Raw genomic sequence first — 23,088 nt, 5'->3', positions numbered from 1 at the left:
AATATATAGCAGCTCATATATATCAAACTTTCTTTCTTTATTGTAGGTGGCACAGCTGGACATATATATGGCAGTGCGTACAATACTAAGTTAATGTTTGGAAGCGGTGGTCATGGTGCTTCTACCACGTACGGAACAGGTAATGAATGAACATGTATGAAATGTTTTATACAGAGTTTTGATTATTATTTAGTACAACTCGAGTTTATTCCTGAAATAGTCTTTGTTGTTTTTTTTTGGCGGAGCCCCTTTTTGTGACCATGACTTTTAAACGGAGTTTTATGGTCATTGTTTAATCACAATGTTTTACATACCATCCGATCACAATGACCTCTTACGTTAATGATTAGACACTTTGAATTTTAGCATCTTCATTCGAAATGTCAAACTTACCGAGCAGTTCTGTTCACAGTACTGCCTAGAATTTGATATTTATCTAAATTCCAAATATATGTAACACATGTTTTACTTAGGAGGTGGAATACTTGATCTTGACATTAGCAAAATTCTACAAATTGAGGGAGTAATTGAATCCAATGGGAAAGCTGGTCATTCTACAACTGTTGCTGGAGGAAGTGGGGGATTTATCCTGATAAATGCACGAGATCTCGAGGGTTCAGGCAGTATACAAGTTACAGGAGGATCAGGTGCAACTAATACCGGTGCTGGTGGGGGTGGCAGGATAGCAATATACTACAAGATAACTTTATTCTGGTTTGGTCAGCTTGATGCAAGAGGAGGTTCAGGCTCTGCAGGAGACGGTGGAGCAGGTACTATTTACCTGAAGGTATGATTAACGTACATACAAACTGTAGTAGCTGTCTAGATACTCTGTTGATAGGTATCTCATTATATTGATTAAGGATGTTAAACCTTTTGCTTTTTCTTGGACGACCTTGGAGTTCAATGATACCGTTTGTTCCCTTCAAAATGCTCACGATAGTATAATGTTTTGTTTTATTTATGTAAAACATGTACATTGCTGTGCTAGAGGACTCGGGGTGGGGGTGGGGGAGATGTACATTGCATTAATGAAGAATTTATTATCATGATTATTATTAACATAAGCTTTTATAATAAATTCTAACCGAGTCTGCTATCAGTTTGCATCTTCCATATCTCAAGTTGAAATTCCAGATATGTATATATCAATATTACATATTTAAATAAACATGCTGAATTTATCTTGTGTAAGACTGTGGTATCTGAAGATATATTTTATATCATCTAATTCTTGGTAATAATATGCCATTATATACTAATATTAGTAGAGCAATTAGTCCGGATACATCGTTTATAACAGGATATGGTAGCCTACGCTCAGAATGAAACACTGATAATCGACAACTTTGGCCGGACTAGTTCCACACTTGGGGTTACTGACCACTCCTATGCAGGTTATAACAAAGAAGGTGGAAGGACATGGCTAGACGATAGTGAACTAAAACAAATGGATACAATCAAAATCGTCAGAAACGCACATTTGGCAATACATCCGAATCTCAAGTCGTATGTGTTTAATGGTTCATAACAAACACACCTAAAGTGAACATTTTGAATATAAAAAAAAATAGCAAGCACATGAAGAATTTTATTCGTTTTAATCTGCTTCTTAAAATTGCAAATGCTATGTAAAATGCTCAGCGGACATTTGTTGCACCTGAGTTGAGGTTAAAGTGTTGTTATATTTTCTAGTCCTTTGGGATCATGGAGTCCATTTAATAGATGTATAAAAGAGTTCCGCTTAAGCCGGTGCTAGGGGGCGTGAGAGGTGTTGCACATTTTATCACCTCTCATGAACAGACTCAATCAAACCGAGTCTGCTATTATTCATTTATGCTTGCATTGTATCATTCCAAGGGATCTTTTTACAGATTTTATTATTTACTATAATGCGGAATGTAATGGGTTTTCAAATAAGAGCATATTGCGCGGGGATGTCATTAAGGATCCATATGTTCTTCTAGTTATATAAGTTGTCGTGAACACTTTTGAATATACTTTGTCGGATGCAGATTCACCTGTAGCTCAATCTGTTAATTCTTTTCTTTCCAGAAACATATTTGATCTTAAAGCTTATCGATTTGAAGGAGATACTACTGGAAGTTTGCATGTTGGACCGGAACAACAAGTAATTGTGCAGCATCCTGATGACCTTGAATTTCTCGTCAATGTTTATGTGTACAAGGGAGGAACGCTGCTTTTACCATCTGACTTTACTTGCTACAACATAAAAATGCACATCTGGTTAGTCACTGCACCGGTTTTTAAAACAAATGAACACATGTTTTTTTAACTTTTATGAGGCCTAAAATATTCTTTTGATATCTTCACTTTAGAAGCACATTGTTTATTCTGATGCAATCTAAAAAGAATTATGCAAACGCACTCTTATTCCACACCTTACTGTTTCGCACGAGAAAATCTTGTGCATGTAACGCCGTTCTTTTCTATTGTCTATTGTAGGGGTACAATTGGAGTGCATGATATAACTGTCGGGGAAAAGTGTTCGCTATACTTAGGAAAGGAAGGAACCACTAAACGCACAGGTGTATTCCCAGAAAAAGGAGTATTTGACTTCGAGGAAATCACGGTAGCTGCCGGAGGTGAAATTGCATCAACAACAGATATAACAGGAGCAAATGATATACTCAATATCAAGGTAGTGGTCTACTTTTCTACATAGCAACTTAAATCAAGCACCGAAGCTTTATTAATGCCTGAACACGAGTTTATATGCATTTGTTAAGGAACCTTATTCCAATATGAACCAGTTTTTTAACTGTCTTCCTGTCTAAAGGCAAAGGTCATGCGTTTATTCTCATTTAAGGCGAATAATAACCAGCAAGCAATGGTAAACATATTTTTTCTTTTTATCTGTTTCATGGGAGAAGCTGTCCATAACTTTGGAGATTAGGTCAGTTCTTATTAGAAAGCGCTTTAGATCACCGTTAAGATTCATTTTAATCCAAATAGAGCTATCCATCTTTATTATTGAAATACTAAAATATCTTTTTAGACCCAACAACACAAAGTAACAAAGTAGATTGGAACTATCCCATTTTTGAATCATACGTAAATTTGCGACGATTTTAACTTCAGGCAGATAAATTTCGTGTAAAAGGCGGAGGAAGAGTCCATGCTGTGAAAGTGAATATAGAAGCCGCCACACTTATCGTGGATGATCTTGGAGAAATAACAGGAGATCTACATGATGTTCCGTGCAATATCCTATACCGCGGGAAAGATGGCACTGCAGGATCTGGTACGTATACAGACTTTCCTAAATACTTTACTTCTTTCTTGCTTATACACAAACCATAGTGAAAACAATCATTCTCCTGCTCATGTTTCAAACGTTATAAAATCGACTGATATTCAAGGAAAGATTGAAACCATGTAACAGGCTCTTTAACAATAACATATATTTGACAAAGAATTATTATCATGTGTAAAATGTACTGCTAGGTGCTGGACACGGTGGGCGAGGTGGCGGCAACTCTGACAATGTACTGACAGGTGCACCATATGGACACATCTTCGAACCCACGACCCTTGGATGTTCTGGCGGGAAATCATCAGTTTCTGGACGCGGTGGTCGTGGTGGTGGTACCATCTATCTCAACATCACGAAAGAACTACAGAATGACGGTGAAATAAGTTGTAATGGAGAATCTGGTACCGGAGCTAGTGGTGGGGGAAGTGGAGGCTCAATCTTTATAGACGTCGCCAATATAAAGGTTTTACATTTGTACATAAATTCGCAAAGACAGCGAAAGAATAAAACAAGAGAAACACTTTTATTGCTTTTTGGAGTTAAATATATCAAACAGTCATTATTTCATATCTCCATATTGTTTTAATGATATATAACTGTTTGTAAGAATTCACTCTAAAACATACTCTAATTAGGTGCATCAAATAATTTCCGTCTGTTGTATACTTAATCCATACTTTTAAAAAATGCGTTTGTTCTAATGACTTAATTGTTACTGTTTATCTGTATGTTTAATGATATATTAGACCTAAATATGAAATTATTACTTCACAGTATCAATGAAATCTGCTTGTTGGGTGTGTAAACAGTACTGTGTGTTGATTTGAATGTACAGGTACATCAAGACAGCTGAGTACAATATAATGTGTACTACTGGAAGTATTCTTTTAAGAAATGGCTGTTATACATAGCAATTATCTACGGATGTGGCTATACAAAAGCAGTTTATTTATATATTTAGTCAAGTTAAATTCATTTGATGAGGATTTTCTACATATAAAGTAAGTACCTAGAATTACTAGTACCTGCTTTAAAGAAAGATGCGCATTAGATATCCTTAAAGAAAACATAACAAGGTGGCTTAATTTACTAATCTATCGTAATAGTGGTTCCGTTCCAAAAAGATAGATGGGAGATAACTATTTTAACATCCACATTCAATTATCGATCAGGGTTACGGTGAATTTCAAGTGACTGGTGGAGATGGTTCTAGCGCAAGTAGTAAACAAGGTTGCGGAGGATCGGGAGGTCGCATTGCAATGTACTTTAACAGAAACTTCACATTTTCTGGATCCTGGGATGCGTTCGGTGGTAACACGCCGATACCAGAATGTGATGGTGCGTCGGGAACCGCCTTCTTCTATCATAATGGTAAATGCATTTTTAAGTCTTATATTCCAACTGAATTGAATGTTTTACGGGCAAAAATAGAAATGCCGGCCAAATAAAAATTAAAATATTAATTCGAAGTTAATGTTACAGTATCATTATCAAAAGCTTGTTTCATATTACACATTAAACAGAACGATTTAGTGCAAGTTCAGCGCTGATAAACTTTGCACCCGTTTGCATGTTAACAGTGCAAGGATGAAAACTGCATAAAAGACAGTTAAAATCATGTGATTTAATTTAACATATTAACATTTAAAAATCATCCAATCTAGCTTCTCAGTATCCGTGCGGAGCAAACACTCCTTAGTGTTTTGAGCCAGCACTTCATAAAGTCAATCAGGAACAAGAGTAACCTATCATTACTAAGATACAATAGTTGATCGCTTGTAGATAACTTGACACAAGTCTCAAAACCAACAAAATAATTTTTATATTGATAATTTTCTAATGGCAAGGCTTAATTTCTTTATACAGGTTACAAGCACTCCACACTTCTTATAAACAACATTGGGAGAGGTGTTGCCGGTGAGAAAGGTGTCATCGCTGACTACTCCGACCTGTCCAAGGATACAACACATACGTGGTTTCTACCCCATCATGGAACAAGCAACAGATTCCAAACATGTAAGTAAACAGCTTTATGCATGTATGTATCAGAGTGATGACTACTTCAGCAGTAAATTCACAAACCCAAACGGCATATAGTAACAATGCCGTACTAGTTAGTTTTTGCAGTTGCACAAAATTGCAACAACACAGCACATTACGACCTACATGAAATTAATCAGTCTTGTGTCCTGCCATATTTAACTACTAGATTATCTAAAAAGAAATCAAAATGCGAATCTTGTTTGATAAGCGGTAGCGTGATTTGATTCTTCTGTTTCCACAGCTACCAACAAATACTACTTCGACGAACTACAAATCTACGGTAACGCTCACTTAGCTGTACTTACCAACCCAGTAGGGTCAAACGCAACTATTTACTTCGAAAACATGATTGGAGACCGTACAGGGGCTATTCATGTAGGAGCCAATCAAGTCATGGATTTGAAACGACAGCGAATTGATCTTCCATTCAATGTCCACGTTTATCCGGATGGATTCTTGGGTCTTGCACCTGATACATATGTGCAAGATATTGATATTTTTCTCAACGGAACCCTTGCCTATGTCGAAAATTTGACGCTTCATCACGATGGAAACCTTTGGCTTTACAAGAAAGGGCAGACGAATAACTTGCAGAGCAGTTTCTACGAGTTCAAATTTGTTCATGTCAAAACTGATGGTTATATTCACATGATTACCGATCCTGTTGAACAAAAGGGTATTCACTTTACAACTATTTCCACACATATAGACGGTGGAGGACTGATTCGAGGAACACATTTGTATTTCAAATCCTTGAATATCACAATAGATGCAGGTGGGCATCTAAATGCGGACTACCTTGGATACAGGGTTGAAGATATCAACACTAACGATTATGGCATTTATGGACGGATAAACCCAGGTCGTGGACATACAGGTTCGGTGTCGGCATCCGGGGCAGGACACGGTGGTAGCGGAGCAAGAGGGGAAGGTAGCGTGTTTAATTTCAGTAATTCACGTTTTCAGTTTGCTCTCCAGTTACATAAAATTCTAAATATGGTTCTAAAATTGTCGTTGTTTGTCTGGTTTATCATCATTTTTAGCAAATATAATCGTTCATGATGTGCTCGAGCTTAATTTTGGTTTATTGTTATATAAGATGATAACAAGTAATCACATTTATATTATCAAAGTTTTCTACTAATAATGTGTTCCGAAACAAATGATATTCTTAAGTACCTGGCCTAAGCAATTAAAAATATTTTATATATTTTAATCTTTATTTGATGGTACAAACAGGTGAGACCATGGGCGGCTCTCCATATGGTGATATTTACGAACCAACACTTTTTGGATCATCTGGAGGCGGTAATGGTGGTGGTCGAGGTGGAGGACGAGTATGGTTAAATGTAACAAACACTATTCATATTGACGGTAAATTGACGGCAAATGGTGCCGACGGCGTCACAGACCAAGGAAAAGTGGGCGGTGGCGGCAGCGGTGGGAGTATCTGGCTCCATACAAATAGAGTAACCGGTTTTGGGTTAATTCAGGCTCAAGGAGGTAAAGGTTCATACTTTAAAAGTTCGAACACTGAGAAATCCGGTGGTGGAGGAGCAGGCGGAAGAATTGCAATGTACTTCAAAAAGAACGTCACATTTAGTGAATTCCGTTACCTTGCTAACGGGGGTTGGCCAGGCAGAGAATGCGAAACTTGCGAAGCCGGTGGTCCAGGCACTGCATTTTTATATCATATGTTAGAAGATCATAGAACACTTATTGTAGACAATAATGGAGCTCCCTCCCCAAGGGATTTATACGTTAACTGGAACAACATTAAAAATGACGGCGGACGTGCTTGGATCTTACCAGTTTCCGGGATTCATGCCTTTGCGATGGGAACGACTGGAGGATACGCATATGAATTTGAAGAACTGCAAATTTATGGAAACGCACATTTAGCTGTGAAACCACCAACTGCAGATAATTTTATTGTAGCAGAAACAGACGTAGATAATAGACATTTGCATGGGTCAGTAGATGAAAAGAATTACAATGTCATTATTTTTTTCAAATATACGATCGGTGATCGTACCGGATCCGTCCATATTGCAGCCAAACAAGCTATGGATCTGATGACCGGTATGGAGCGGGAAGAAATGGACCTTCCCTACAACACATATACATACAGAGGGTCATACCTCGGTTTAGCACCCGTGACTTTCGTTCATGGTGTTGAAATACATTTGAGTGGTATAATGGCTAATGTCAAAAATATTACTCTTAGACTCGGAGGGTATTTATGGCTGAGGCACGGAGGTCGCACAGTCGATGAGGTCGAAAGTACCTACAAATATGACTATGTCAAAATACAAGATGACTCTTCTCTGAACGCAACTACCGATCCAATTGATGAGGAGGGGATTAATTTCATTCTTAAAGGACTAACAATCGAAGGCGGTGGAATAATGCATGGAACGTATGTTACAGTTAATGCAGAAAATGTGACTGTAGATGCTGGCGCGCTGTTATCAGCAAACGGTCTAGGGTACAGATTTGAGCATGATGAAGCCACACACGGTTCTAAATCCGTACATGGCAAGGTCAATCCCGGAGCCCCAGATCCGTGGAAAGGACAAGGTGGCGGTGCAGGACATGGTGGATCAGGAGGTAAAGAGGAAGGTACAACAGCACGAGCAGGATTTGCTTACAGTGACATCTACGAGCCGCAAAATATGGGATCATCCGGTGGAGCTGGTTCAAATAATCGTGCGGGTGGTAGCGGCGGTGGACGACTTTGGTTTAACGTAACAGATACGATTTTTATCGATGGAATTATCTCTGCAAACGGTGCAAATGCTGTCTATGAAGGAGCCGGCGGAGGATCAGGCGGATCCATTTGGATGCACTGTAATATCATTCAGGGATACGGTTTAATCACTGCGCATGGTGGGAAAGGGTCCACATATTCTCCTGATACTGGCAGTGGTGGTGCAGGCGGAAGAGTGGCTGTGTATTTTAACATCAACGAAACTATGTCGACCTTTCGATATCTTGCGTATGGTGGACCTGCTGGCGGTGTACATTCTGAGCACGGCGGTGCCGGTACAGTATTTATTTACAATAAGTTCGAAAACCACACTACGCTCATTTTGGACAACAACGGCCAGCATCCAAGAAATAAGTACACCATCTGCCATGATTCTGCTATAACTAGTGACTCCTGTCGAACGTGGATATTACCAGAGTCTGGTTACAATGAATTTGCTAACGGAAAATTTAAATTTCGTTTCAATGAACTACAAATTTACGGCGCCGCCCACATGGCTGTATTATCAGAGCCGGTCGGCACCCCAGTCGACATTTTCTTTCTGTACATGATAGGCGACAGAACAGGGACTATGCATATTGGCGACGAACAAGATATGGATTTGCACAGGCCGGAGATTGACCTGGCGTTTAACGTTAAAGTATATCAGGGTGGTTTCCTTGGTCTTGCTCCAAAGACCATAATTCATGGCGTTACAATTTGGTTATGTGGTGAATTAGACCATGTGGAAAATCTGACCTTACATCATCAAGGTTATCTGGCTTTGCATAACGGTAGTTATACCACTGGCAATTCTCCTGATAATTATACGTTCCAGTGGGTAAGAATACAGGATAATGCAACAATCAGCATTCTAACTGACCCAGTATATCATATTCAGTCCAGTTTTACTGCGATCAATGACATTTCTATGGAGGGCGGAAGCTGGTTCTATGGAACAAATATGAAAATCATTGCAGCAAATATTATGTTGGACTTTGGGGCAACTATTCATGCAGACTCTCTCGGTTATAGACCAGAGGATCCGCAAACACCTAAAACCAACCGTGGCTTGGGAACTACAAGTTCAAGCGGTTCATCTGGTGCAGGCCATGGCGGTACAAGCGGAAAGGGTGCAGGTACAACGCTGACTGGTCAGCCTTATGGCCATCTTTTTCAACCTCATGAAATGGGCAGTGCTGGGGGAGGGGGGAGGAATGTTGGCGGACAGGGTGGTGGAATGCTCTATATTCAAGTATCAGATCGACTGATGATAGATGGAGAAATACGAGTAAACGGAGGTGACGGTAAAGCAAATTCCGGAGGTGGTGGATCCGGCGGTACAATTATAATAGACACCTACAATTTCAGAGGTATGGGGAACATAACAGCAAATGGCGGAAGTCGATACGCTGGTGGGACAGGTGGCGGAGGTGCAGGTGGTCGTATCGCTATCTATTTCCGGAAAAATGTGACATACTGGGGTGAATACCAGTGTCATGGCGGATATTCAATCGGAAAGGCTGAGTCCGGAGGGCCAGGTGTAGTCTTCATCTACAATGTAGAAAAGAACCATAGCACACTTTACATCAATAACAGAATGCGACAGACAACAGAGGAAGTCAACTTGATCAGGGATTACACAGACATATCTAGAGATCGATTCAAAGCATGGATATTACCAGATTCGTCAGATCACTGGCTAGCTGGTGGAAACGACGACTATAGATTTAACGAGCTGCAGATATTCGGCAACGCCCATCTGGCATTGTTGCCTAAACCTTATGATGGTAGCTGTAATTTACATTTCTTACATATGATAGGAGACCGAACCGGTTTCATTCACGTTGGTCCCTACCAAGTGATGGATCTCAAAAGATTCTTCCTGGATACACCTTTCAGCTCCTATGTTTACAATGGAGGCTACCTGGGTCTAGCTACAGAGACCTTCCTAGAGAGCGTATTTCTGCATATTGAAGGCACTGTTGATCATATCCATAATCTCACGCTCATGCAACGTGGCGCTTTAAAACTTTTCAAAACAGGATCAACCAATAGAAGAGCTCCACTCAATTACGTTATTAAAGGTCTGACAGTCATAAAAGCAGAGTCGTATATTAACTGTTCCAGTCCGAATGCAGATAGAGACGCATATAACTTGAGGTTTGGCTGGGTAATTGTTGAGGGTGGCGGTCTCATAAAAGGTGGAAATTTGAACATTACGGCAACGGACTTCACTATTGATGATGGCGGTTATGTAGATGTGAGCGATGGAGGTCATCTTCCAGGTCAAGGGCCGGGTATGTTAAGTTGCTTTATTATATTCCAGAATGTATATAATGTTACATATCAAACAGAAGTTCACTGCAAGAAAAGTGACAACTTTACAAAACAAAGACAAATATCAAACAGGGAATGCCACGTACCCAAAAAAGCATCTGAATTAAAATCTATATTAGACACACATGATTCGGTTACATAAAAATGACTTTATTTCAATAAAACCTGATAGAGAGCATTTGTTTTGGGTTAATTGTTCAGTAGTAACAGAGTAGAAAATAATGATACATGGATATTTCTGCATCTGACTGTCAGAGTACTAGAACGATCATTTCAGTGAGTATCTTGTGCATTAAATCAGATATAATGATTAATACACACATGTTTTTAAGTTTCATTCAATTTCTCATTTTGCACCATGTAGCTGCTGGAACATGGAGCATTTTAGGATCAAGCGGTGCTTCTCACGGTGGGATCGGAGGTCGTGGCGGATGTGGCGGCTATATCACGTGCAGACTCGAACGCAACTTGCCGTACGGTAACCTTTACATGCCGAATGAACATGGGAGTGGTGGCGCATTAGTTAACGGCGGAACTGGTGAGTTAATTTCGTACCTTTCATAAATTTATGCCAAAAGAACAGAATAGCATAGAATAATTTTATTTTTCCAAAATGGGTCATTTGTAACTGCAAATGAAACAAAAAAATCTACAAAAAAAAAACGGATTTACAACGCTATTTGTTGCCATGATGTTTTATTTACACAGAATGCTGAATAAATTTAATGAAGTGTCTTACCGAGTGTATTTTGGACCCTAGACTTCATAATGTTATAATGGAAGTGGGATGGAAAACAATTGGGACTCGTGAGTACTGTTCATTTGGGAGGTGATGCAGACGATGGGTTTGAGGTTTTATTTTGTAATATTCATATCTTTATTTGTCTAGATCTATATTCTGGATAATTTACGGGATAATGTATTTACTTCAATCACTTGGAATTACTGAGATCGCCAATTCCAAGGAGACCCCTATCATTTTGCCTGAAAATTACAGCTACATTATGTTTCAAACTGCTTAGAAAATGAAGAAAACTGTTGCAAGGACAGGCATCATGATTGCATTGTCAAAATAATTTAATAATAGTATGCTTCACAATTCTGGTAGTAAGCATGTGTTAAGCAATAGACATTTAGTGCAAAAAATATATAAATCCTGATATTGGCTTAAGCAAGAATAGGTAGTAGACAAGGAAAGGTGCAGGTTTTTTAGTAATAAGAAAAACCTCATGAAAACATAGTACTGCTACAGAAATGGAATTTGTATAATTTTCCAAGTATAAAAACTGAAGAAAAATAGGTTCCTAAAATGTTCTGTCTCTGCTGTAAACAGTGAAACAATCACAACTTATAAATTTTGTTTGTAAAGATTTTTATCATACAAAGCCCTAGGTGGTCGAAAATAAGTTGTGGTCGAAAATAGGTTGTGTGGGGATACTATCCATGTGATCTGGAACTCACTCACACAACAGGGACACAAAACAATATTATAGTTTGCTGACTGTGGACATTTGTTTCGATCGTACCAGGAATATCGGGCGAACATGCCACAAACACTTTTGATACAACGGATACAATGTTCGTGGGATGCGGGGACGTCGGAAGTGGGGCGCAGGGGCCACGGTCACGGTCCCAATTATTTGCCCAAAAACGATTGTAAATTCATAAGTTGGAGTCGCAGATCCGCGGACCCAATATTTTGTATAGTATGCTAAATTTTGCTTCACGTTAAACAATACACGCTGTCCAGAGTAATGTGTTACTGTGTAGACGGTGACACGATCGGGGCGTGTTAATTGGAGTCATATACACGTGTCCGTGATTGGACTTAATTACGCATGAACAAATCAGCATGTTTTTAATTGGCATGTCTTTAGTTAATGGTACGTTTAAAGACACTGATTCTGGTATGCATGTGGCTTATGGTCTGCGTATTGGCGGTAAGAGCCAATATATAAGAATGGACGATTGATAGACTTGCTTCTGTTTATCATAATAAGCTACTGTATAGCTACTGTGCAGTAAATAAATTGCAGGTGATATTTCTCACCTTTATAGCAAATCAGTTCTCACCTTTATAACGAGTTTAGAAAACTTGATTGAATTAGGGCTAAATAAACAAAGTGATAAGATACAACAGTGTTTTGTCATATTTTTAATAAATCAAGTTTTCTAACAATTACATCTCATCATTGCTGTTTTTTATCAAAAATATAAAAAAATGCATTCAGGCACATAGCTTTCAGAAATAAGAAATTATGTGTATTTTGAACAATGATATATCTTTATTGCTGATTTTATTATACATAAAAGAAACATTATTTAGACAACACAAGTGGAATTATGCATCTTTAATATACAAAATCCTTTTGTCCATATTCCTTTTTTATCTTTTAAAAATGCAACTGAACGCTTCTTTAATTTCTAATAAAATCCTGCAATTATCTTTTTTCTAGTTTTATTTTGTTACTTTTGATAAAGAGATCATAATCATTGAATAAACAAACTTGCAATTTCTCTTATTAAGTTTTAAATAATTATTTTATTGTTAAGGAGTGAGAACTGCTTTGCTATAAGAGTTATAATTTAATTGGCCAGGAAATTATTCAACATGACTGAGCAATCAAAATTAGTATATTATCAATTAAAATAATTTCGTGTACATTCTGAAAACAAAACGACATAAAAACAGCATTTCAATTAATAAAATGCAAAACACAGGAAATAACCAATAATTATTTATCCGTAGGCAATAAAATTTATGATTCGCTGACAATAATTAGGCTACATGTCAAGTCTACAGGGGTTTTATGGACCATTATCAGAGTGGACCAGACAGGATCTTGTATATTTGGGACTAAAAAGTCTGGTATTTGCGGGAGGGGGGGGGGGGGTGGGGGTGGGGGGGGGGGGTCACTTACATAGGAGATTTTCTTTGCCTTTAAGCTATACCCGCAGCAAAGATCTAAGGTATTAACTTATAAAATTCAGAAAAATAATTATCATGTTTTTATTTAATGAAAGAGGTAATTTAACTTTATTTTGCTTATACATGTAGTCATGTAAATAGTAAGAAAATACTGGAGACTTGAGATGCGATTCAGTACCCCTAAAATGCACCAGATCTCGCCATTTATGATCCTGTTTTTTTTTATTTTTCAGGGGGAGATCCCCCTCCCGTACCTATCCCCCTCGCGGCCCCAATATCAAATACCTTCCGACGCCCCTGCCGATGTGCATTTGGTGTTCACTTTTCACATGCCAAAAAAGATTTGCCTCGAATAAGTTGCTGCGAGCTTCCAGCGAACAAATAGCTGTAAGCTTCCCGCGAACAAGTTGCGGCGATCATCCCGCTAACTAGTTGCTGCTATTAGCCCGCAAACTAGTTGCTGCGAACATATTGCAAACTAGCTGAAACCATGACCTGGCCAGAAATTGCCCACAAGAAAGCCTGCACAACAAAAGTGCAAAAACAAATTAATAGTCATCGGGGATATATCGCTAAATTTATTGAGTAAACTTCAGCACTTACTGCCCTACTTGGCAGAGCTCTTTTTAAAAAGTTGGTCATTGTTTCAAAGGCCAAGGTGACAGAAACTGTTTGTGCATCAATATTTTTCTAAGAAGATTTAGCTAGGATCTTCAAACTTGGTAGACACATTGCTTATCGGTAGTGGAGGACCCTTATTGCTTTTCATGACAGTGGGTCAAAAGTATATGACAAAGTGACAGCACAAAAACTGTCCGGTTACTATAATTCTTAATAACACCTTGACCGGCAACACTCAAACCTGACATAATTATGGAAAGTGAATCACACGTACTTTCTGATTTTGAGATTTACTGGATCAAAGGTTATGGTCACAGTGACCGTTAGTACAAAAAGCACTATTACTGATGGACCAATCTGGATATTGAAGTATCTTTTGTTTGCTGCTATTTATTCTTGAATACTTTACCTGAGCTGAATTAGTGAGGCTTGGAATAACAAGAAAGAAGCATTTATCACTGCAGTACAAAATAGAAATATTTGGATGATTAAGAAGCAACTTTTCAGTCTTTGTGCTGAGTTACAATTAATAATTTTGGTTAATAGGAAAAAAACACCATTTTTTCAAAAAAGGCCAAGTGTATGAAGTATACTATCTTCAGAAAATATAAATACAATTTACTAATTAATTCACAATCATGCTTTGTTGGTCAGAATTCTTATGTTATCCAGTTATCATATTTATACAGGTGGAGGTATCATTCATATGCATATAGCCCACACACTAGCAGTAGATGGTTATATCAAAGCAAACAGCAAGAACACAGTAAGCAGCAATACAAATGGGGCCAGCGGAGGGAGTGGAGGCAGTATTACGATACAGACACACAATTTCACAGGTATGGTGTAATGTTTGCTCTACAAGTCACAAAACCTGAACACATGGTATGACACATGAGAGTGATTCATATTTATGCTTATGGTTTCATCATTGTCAAGCTAAAATGAATTTTTGTAAACTAAACTCAAACTAAACCTGACACTGATCTGCAAGACTGTGTACTTAATACTGGTAGTCTTGTACTAGCAAACTATGATGTTACTTTCTAATGCTAGTCTATGAAATTACAGAGAGCCTTTAACAGTTTGTACATAAATTGTCTCTTGTTCATATTTTTACTGTTTTTACACTTTCTAAAACTTTGGATTTACTGTTCATTGCAAGGGATCTGTACACGCCTGAGTGGTCACGCCTGGTAAGGGCCACTGACTTTGAATCACTTCTTCCTCACTGCTTTGTTTTCGATGCTTTGGATGTATAAATTTTTCATGTGAGGAAGCCATTGTGCTTACTTACAGAAGATCTGTATGTGGTTCTACTCAATGCCAGATTTAACACTTGGAGGTGGGGGCACCTGGCTGATCCTCCACCATGAAAAGCTGGAACATTGCCATATGACCTACAAGTGTGTTGATGTTGTGTTATACCAAGAAGACATTCATTACAGCTGTATCATTCTCAGCTTCATCTCAAAAAAGAAATGTTCTCTGTTAAAGAAGTTCTGCTTGTTTGAAAGAAATAGTGTTTTACAAATAGAAAAAGTTCCAAAAAGTAAATTTTAACTTTTCATATTTGTAGTTACCTATTTTCAATCATATAACCAAATTAAATGTATAGATCCTTGTGGTCATTTTTTTGTAGTTGGAGTTCTCACAATGCTGCTTATTTTATATTATCAATATAGCTCATAAAAACCTGTCTAAAAGAAGGCAACAACTCTGACTTCGGCTTAGTAACCTGTATGACGGCTAGCAGGTATCATCCCCTTCATTTCTGTTTAATTTGCCTCTGAACATACATTTTTATATTAAAGAATAATAAGAAATTGAATTCTATGTTGCATTATAATAGGAAGTCACACAGGTCATATACAAGCCATTGGTGGTTCAGGGGATGTTACAAAAGGTGGCGGAGGTGCTGGTGGCAGGATAGCGTTGTATCACTCTCGTCATGTGACAATTCCTCACTATAGAGGTTACTTTGACTCGTTTGGAGGCAAGCCTGGTACCAATGGTGAAGCTGGAGCTGCTGGTACTGTGTATGTACATGATGGGGAAAGGTCATATAGGTTAGTTAATTATTATTCCGGTATTATAATTATGCTCAAATTCTTATAATTTCGAAACTGTAAGACTGCCTGAAGGATTCCCATAAAAGGAGTTTTTTTTTAAATCTGACTGCATCCCTATACTTCAGTGTTGATAAAATATTTTAATCAGCTTTTTGATTATGTATTTTCTTCCTGCCTGATATAAAAACATTTTCTTCAAGCATAGTGCATTTATATGAAGAGACAATATTTGTGTATCACATTAAAACATATTAAAAAAAGATTCAGGGACATACTATGTAGTATCCGGGAATAGGAGAGTTTCAAGTTGTCTCTGGGAATTCGAATTCAATTGTGATACTTTGTTCTTGATTATCAGCATTTTTTGGTGGAAATTGTCATCTTTCCTATATACAATGTGTTGAAAATAGCTTAAAAAGAAGCCTGCTGGAGTGTTAAATATTCTGTCCCGCAGCCACACAGTCATTCTAACTGGTGATGGCCTTAAGGCCTTTGAAAACGATTTGAATAAAAGTGTGGTATTGTTCTTTCTTTAGTATGCTACAGATTGACAACAATGGTCAGAGACAGATTGCAGAAGAGACCGCCATCTTGAATGAAGGACACAGGATAGATCTCTCCTCTTCCCCTGGACAATACAGCACTAGCAAATCTTACACAACTAAACATGGACATGCTGTAATATATATTTATATATATAAAGGTTGTCCGCACTCTTTTAGTCGAACATTTCTCATCCGATCTTCACCAAACTTGAACAAAATGTGTTTGCCAATAAGTCCTTGGTCAAGTTCAATAACTAGCCAAATCAGTCCAGGCACATCCGAGTTACGGCCCGTGAAACTGGTTTTTGATAATCAAAGCACTCAGAGTCTGATAAGGCAGCTGAGGTTTCGGTGCTTGGTTAACACGTATACTACTATTCAGATGATTAGGCAGTAGTAGGAAACATGCGCTCTTCTCAAAAGCAGCTCTAGTTTTTTTTCAAACTTTTGATTTTGCCAGATTTTTACAATGGGAAAAATACGTTTTTGGCCATAACATTAGCATCATTACAGATACATGTATTTGAAAATTCAGAAAAATGCTACTATCACTTTCATAGAATTATGTCTCCCACCACACAGTGGTGTGAGAGACATATTGATTTACTCCAGTCTGTCTGTGTGTGTGTGTGTCTGTCTGTCACAAAGCTTTTCTGCAGTCTAAGTCGAACATTTCTCATCCGATCTTCACCAAACTTCAACAAAATGTGCCTGCCAATAAGTGCTCGACCAAGCTCAATAACTAGCCACATCGGCCTAGGCCCTTCGGAATTATGGCCCTTGAATTACCAAAAATGGATCCATTAGTCTAGACCATCCAGAGAAACTAGTCATTTTTCATTAGGCATCACAGTCACAAATCTTGTCTGCACTCTAAGTCAAACATTTCTCATCGGATCTTCACCAAACTTGAACAAAATGTGTTTGACCATAAGACCTCGGCCAAGTTCGATAACTAGCCAAATCCGCTTAGGCACTTTCGAATTGTGGCCTTTGAATTACTGATTAGATCCATTCGTCTAGACCATCCAGAGAAACTAGTCATTTTTCATTGGGCAGTTGTGGGAGACATGCGCTTTTCTCAAAAGCATCTCTAGTTTTTGAATGATGAACAAAGTTTCAGTTCAGAAAAAAACCTGTTACTGATAAGTAGGGTGACAGAGGCAGAGATCTTTGTAATTATGTCTCCCACCACACAGTAGTGTGGGAGACATATTGATTTACTCCTGTCTGTGTGTGTGTGTGTGTGTCTGTCTTGTCCGCACTCTAAATCGAACGGTTCTCATCCGATCTTCACCAAACTTGAACAAAATGTGTTTGACAATAAGTCCTCGGCCAAGTTTGATAACTAGCTAAATCAGCCCAGGCACTTTTGAATTATGACCCCAGAATTACCGAAAATTGGCCTTTTTACTCCCGTCCGTGCTCTAAGTCCAACATTTCTCATCCGATCTTCACCAAACTTGATTTTTGACCATAACTCCTCGGCCAGGTTCATCAACTAGCCAAATGACCCGAGGCACTCCAGAGTTATGTCCCTTAATTACCCCAAAATCGGCCTGTTTACTCTTTAAAGGTATATTTGTAGTGAGTAAACTGTCAGAATAATTTGTTTGATAAATTGATAACGTAACTGTTACATAAGCACAGATAGTGCTTAACTCCCTTTTCAGGTTGTCATTGCTATAATTATTGTTGAATTGTGGTTAATAATAGAATTTGGGTCATTTGTGGCTGATTGGGGTTCATTATGTGGATGGCTGCAGCTGGGTCCCAGCTTCGCACATTATGTCATATACAGAAGTTAAAGGGAACCAGGTATTTGATAGAGCAAGTACTCGTTGTAAAACGTTATGTTTAAATTTGGACCAATCAGAAACAAGTTCTAAAAATAGGACGTCTGCTGGGGTATAAATAGGTAGATGGATGACAGAGAGCTCATTCGGTATCCAGCGTTTGAAGAAGACACATCGAGGATTCAACTAATAATTTATCCCAGTGCTTTGATAAGGAAGTTATTGCAACTACACTGTCAGGGCGGATAAATTATTAAAAAGAAAAATATTAGAAGTTCGTAGACTAAAGAAGAGTTGCAGAATTTCAACAAAGTTTCGAGCTATAGGGCCAGCGCATAGAAGTTTTACCTTAAGGGTAGTTGAATGCTATATACGATAGCATATATAGGCTGAGCATCGGGAAGCTGAGACAGAGACCCAGAGTTTGGTAATCTACTGAGATAGTAGGAGAGTTCCAGCTTATAGACGGTTCAGCATTATTGGCGAAGTACAGCCAAGGCATCGAGGATATACCTATATGGTAGTTAAATGCTACATGTGATAGCATATAGGCGCTGAGCAACCAGGAGTCAGGGCAATCATACAGGGTTAAGACAGAGGCCGAGCATCTATGCGATAGGACTCGTATGTTGTTGATTCAAAGACATTGTCTGACGGGAACTTCAACGATAAGACCAGTCAAGTATAGAGTTTCCAGCCTATAGGAGTTTGAGCTAATTGAAAATTGTTAGTTTGAAACATTTAGTAATTTGCCTGATCCCTGAAATTGTCGAGCTCATAATTAAAATCATTTACGAATCATTGGTATACGAATCATCTAGGCAAGGTAGCCAGAGGAAAATTCTATATATATGAGATATTTGGTCTCACCAGCTATACGTTTTAACAAAGGACATTCTATTTCGTTTGTTAGCTAGTCTAAGACATAGTCACCTTAGGGATAGGACCCATTTCATTGTTCAAGATACTAAAGGCGTAGGCACTTCCCTGGGTCATATAACCAGTATCCTGACATAAACAGTATATAAAGACTGACTTGCTATTTAGATAATTAGGCAGTTGTGGGAGACATGCGCTTTTCTCAAAAGCAACTCTAGTTGATTACCATTTTCATATCAATATATAGCAGTATAGTTTATACAGTTATTGCCCTTTTGGTGAGGTCGATATGTGGATTTATCGACCTGCTATGTAGATTTATCAGGTCGATAAATCCGCATATTGACCGAATCTAAAAGACAACAGTTGTTTCATAATTAAATCCTTATAAGTATATAGTTATAGGTATATGAATTAAATACAAATATCTTCAGCTTTTGGTCAGTTTTCATTGTAAGTTGTGTACGACGTCGCATTGAGCTGGAGGTCATACATGTTTTTGGTTCTGCCTTTGAGTCAGTACAACTTTTTATCATTGATTATGATACTACATCTGGACCAATGGAAGGACTATAAATAAAGATATAATAATACATCAATTTATGATCATAAAAATCTGCATTGAATCTGTATAGACATATTAAACATGAAAAAAAAAGCTGTTAAGACTTTCAAGGTGAAATAATTGACTCCTGGTTTATTTTCATGCTCAGTTTGGCTCAGATTCTTAGCATGAAGCTGTAAATCATTGCATGATAAAATATATAATATTTTATATTTTGAAACAGCCACAGGATTGAACACTATATTGCTCATACACCGATATCATTGTTTGGATGGATTATCTCCCTTAGGTTTTATATAGCTGTATGAACTTTTTTTTTCAGGTGTCAGTTAACCAAGATATATATACATCTTACTATCATTCACACTTGTACAGACTGCATCACCTGTTTGATCAGACTGTTGGCTCTTCATGGACGGACCACTTCATGGCGAATGCTGGATCTGCTAGGATCACCATAACCTTAAATCAGCAGATGTATATCAACAAGATAAAAGTTTATCCGACTGTTGGACGTAGTACCAAGTTTAAGGTAAAACAAAATGCATGTTTTTTTCTGGTGGTCTGTATTGGCTAGTTATATGACTGTCGGGTTTTTTTGTTTCTGCTTTAATACTGAAGCTTTAAAGATTCTGCGGATGAGTATTGATTTCTGCATAAATTTGATAAGCAGCATCTTGGGTGTAAATTTTCTGCAAATTCAAAACTTTGAAAGTTGGTTTTGTACATTTTTTTACCAAATACATCTTTTTATACGCCCGAAGGGACGTATTATGTTATGACGCTGGTGTCCGTCTGTCCGTCTGTCCGTCCGTCTGTCCGTCCGTCCGTCTGTCCGTCTGTCCGTTAGCAATTTCGTGTCCGCTCTGTAACTCTTGAACCCCTTGAAGGATTTCAAGGAAACTTGACACAAATGTTCACCACACCCAGACGACGTGCAGAGCGCATGTTCCGGATGTCTCGCTTCAAGGTCAAGGTCACACTTAGGAGTCAAAGGTCATATCAGTTTGTTTCGTGTCCGCTCTGTAACTCTTGAACCCCTTGAAGGATTTCAAAGAAACTTAACACAAATGTTCACCACACCAAGATGACGTGCAGAGCGCATGTTCCGGATGACTTGCTTCAAGGTCAAGGTCACACTTAGGGGTCAAAAGTCATATCAGTTTGTTTCATGTCCGCTCTGTAACTCTTGAACTGCTGGAAGGATTTCAAAGAAACTTGGCAGAAATGTTCACCACATTGCAACGATGTGCAGAGCGCATGTTCCGGATGACTCGCTTCAAGGTCAAGGTCACACTTAAGGGTCAAAGGTCATATATGACTTTGCTTTGTGAATATTGCTCTGCATTGCAGTGCTCTTGTTTTTATTTGGCAGATCTCTTTTTTTGTACTTACAATAATTTTTTTTTGAATTACTTCCCTTTTATGTTACTATAAATAGCTTATTTTGAAACTTTTTTATTATTGGCCGTAGGGAAAAACCGAGACCACTTTTCTGTGGTACAACATGGATGGTACCTCCAATTTTAAGGTGTATTTTTACATACCTGTACCTGATAAGGATTTTTTTGTAGACTTTGAATTTTTTTTTTGTGGACTTAGATTTGTTTTTTGAAGTTTTCCTTTTGTTGTTCCAGTCCTTTGGGGCTACAACAGTTAAGTTCTTAAAATTTTGCTCCCATCCTATGATGTAAGCCTTCGGGCGTATATTGCCCCGCTTGGCGGCGCTCTTGTTTTCTAGTGTTAAGTAGTTAGTGATCTTGAGGTAAATGCACTGTCTAAAACTGCAGACTTTAAAACTGATGCCTGGGCAGGATTAAGATACTGAATAAAAAAAAGGTATTGGATTTAACAAAATTGGTCATGCCTACCTTTTCAGAAACAGAATACTAAGATTACATATTTGTTGAAGACTACTTTTCGTACTTAATTCAATATAAGTTGAATACTGACAAGTAAACTTCTCCCTATTTTTATGTTCTGAAGTTGAAGTCCTCAAATTTATTACTAGGACTGGTACGGTAACTCGATTAAATCGGATCCGATTCGAATACAAAGTGAAACCAGTTTCAATTTTGCAAAACCGCGAATTATTCTCAAACAATAAACATCCTACAATCCAAGTAAAATGTATATTACTTCACATTACATCTTTGACAGCAACATATACCCACAATATATTTCTACTGCAACACATCAACATAATCAATAGTCCACGATTTGCCAGTTGTTGACTGATTTAAAAAATACACCAAAATATGACTAATTAATTATCACACTGCTTGCAAACAATAATGTTCATAAGTTCCTAATGAAGTCAGCTGATATGGTCGTCAGGAAAGAAAACAGCGTTTTCATTATGGTGGCCGATTAACCGATTAGATTTGATTTCAAACAAGCAATTAACCAGTTTCAAAATTTTGTCCCAGCCCTATTTATTTCCTAACGAAATGGACCATTTTTGCCCAAGCCACAGAATTTTGTGCCTGTGACATGAGATTTAGTGATTCCACTGCAGTTACTGTATAGTTACTGCACTATTTACCTGCAGATCACTGGATACAATAAGCTGTCAGGAGCCACTTTTGATGTGACAAGTAACTATATTCTACCAAGCAACCATGGAATACAAGGATCCTACATAGACTTGCCAGTTGGGAAAGAAGCTGTCAAGTTTGATTTTGATCTTATAGGAGTCTCAAACACACATGTAGCTCTCAGTGAAATAGAAATCTTTGCAGATCCATCCCCAGATGAACACAGGTGAGATTTGTAGTTCTCTCTTAATTCAAAATTTATATTTTTCAGGCAAAATTCATATATTATGTCATTATCTGTACATTTGGAAAATGAGCACTTGAGCCTGTCTGTCAGGGCAGGCATCTAAAAGCTAATATTACACAGTTCCAAAAATTAAATTGCATGAAGAAACCTACCATGATAATTTAGATTAGGACACAGTAACTTCAGTTGTTTATTGTAAATTTGAAATTACCTGTGTTCTTCCACTTTTAGGTAGAAATTGCCAAAAGATCTTAGATAATTCAAGCTGTGACTGAGAAAGAAAACAAATAAATTTAAAATGTTTTTATTGTAATTATTTTTAGATACAAACACATCAGTCTTGGGGGAGCTTCAACATGGATATTTGCAGATCGTAATGAACAGTATACATTCAGTGAAGTCTATCTGAAAGGCCAGTCCCATCTTGCCTTCAGGCCTAAAAATGACTTTAGTGATGGCATTCAAGTTGATGTTGGTAAAGTCATTGG

General features: G+C 37.9%; 1 protein-coding gene across 1 annotated transcript in view; it reads left to right on the top strand.

Moving 5' to 3' along the window:
* Positions 1 to 22,835, top strand: part of LOC128557410 (uncharacterized) — a 47,264-nt gene extending 24,429 nt beyond the window's left edge. The window contains exons 22-39 of the mRNA XM_053544774.1: positions 47 to 139; positions 474 to 787; positions 1,304 to 1,509; positions 2,056 to 2,247; positions 2,467 to 2,662; positions 3,103 to 3,265; positions 3,469 to 3,740; positions 4,450 to 4,648; positions 5,144 to 5,293; positions 5,562 to 6,251; positions 6,560 to 10,369; positions 10,774 to 10,947; positions 14,649 to 14,798; positions 15,812 to 16,028; positions 16,568 to 16,709; positions 20,139 to 20,348; positions 22,368 to 22,579; positions 22,832 to 22,835. Coding sequence (XP_053400749.1) covers positions 47 to 139; positions 474 to 787; positions 1,304 to 1,509; positions 2,056 to 2,247; positions 2,467 to 2,662; positions 3,103 to 3,265; positions 3,469 to 3,740; positions 4,450 to 4,648; positions 5,144 to 5,293; positions 5,562 to 6,251; positions 6,560 to 10,369; positions 10,774 to 10,947; positions 14,649 to 14,798; positions 15,812 to 16,028; positions 16,568 to 16,709; positions 20,139 to 20,348; positions 22,368 to 22,579; positions 22,832 to 22,835 — 7,394 coding nt within the window. The remainder of the gene's footprint in view (positions 1 to 46; positions 140 to 473; positions 788 to 1,303; positions 1,510 to 2,055; positions 2,248 to 2,466; positions 2,663 to 3,102; positions 3,266 to 3,468; positions 3,741 to 4,449; positions 4,649 to 5,143; positions 5,294 to 5,561; positions 6,252 to 6,559; positions 10,370 to 10,773; positions 10,948 to 14,648; positions 14,799 to 15,811; positions 16,029 to 16,567; positions 16,710 to 20,138; positions 20,349 to 22,367; positions 22,580 to 22,831) is intronic.
* The last annotated feature ends 253 nt before the right edge of the window (positions 22,836 to 23,088 follow it).

The sequence above is a fragment of the Mercenaria mercenaria genome, chromosome 5 (genome assembly GCF_021730395.1).
Source record: "Mercenaria mercenaria strain notata chromosome 5, MADL_Memer_1, whole genome shotgun sequence".
Lineage (NCBI taxonomy): Eukaryota > Metazoa > Mollusca > Bivalvia > Venerida > Veneridae > Mercenaria > Mercenaria mercenaria.
This window is presented reverse-complemented; position numbering and strand designations above follow the sequence as displayed.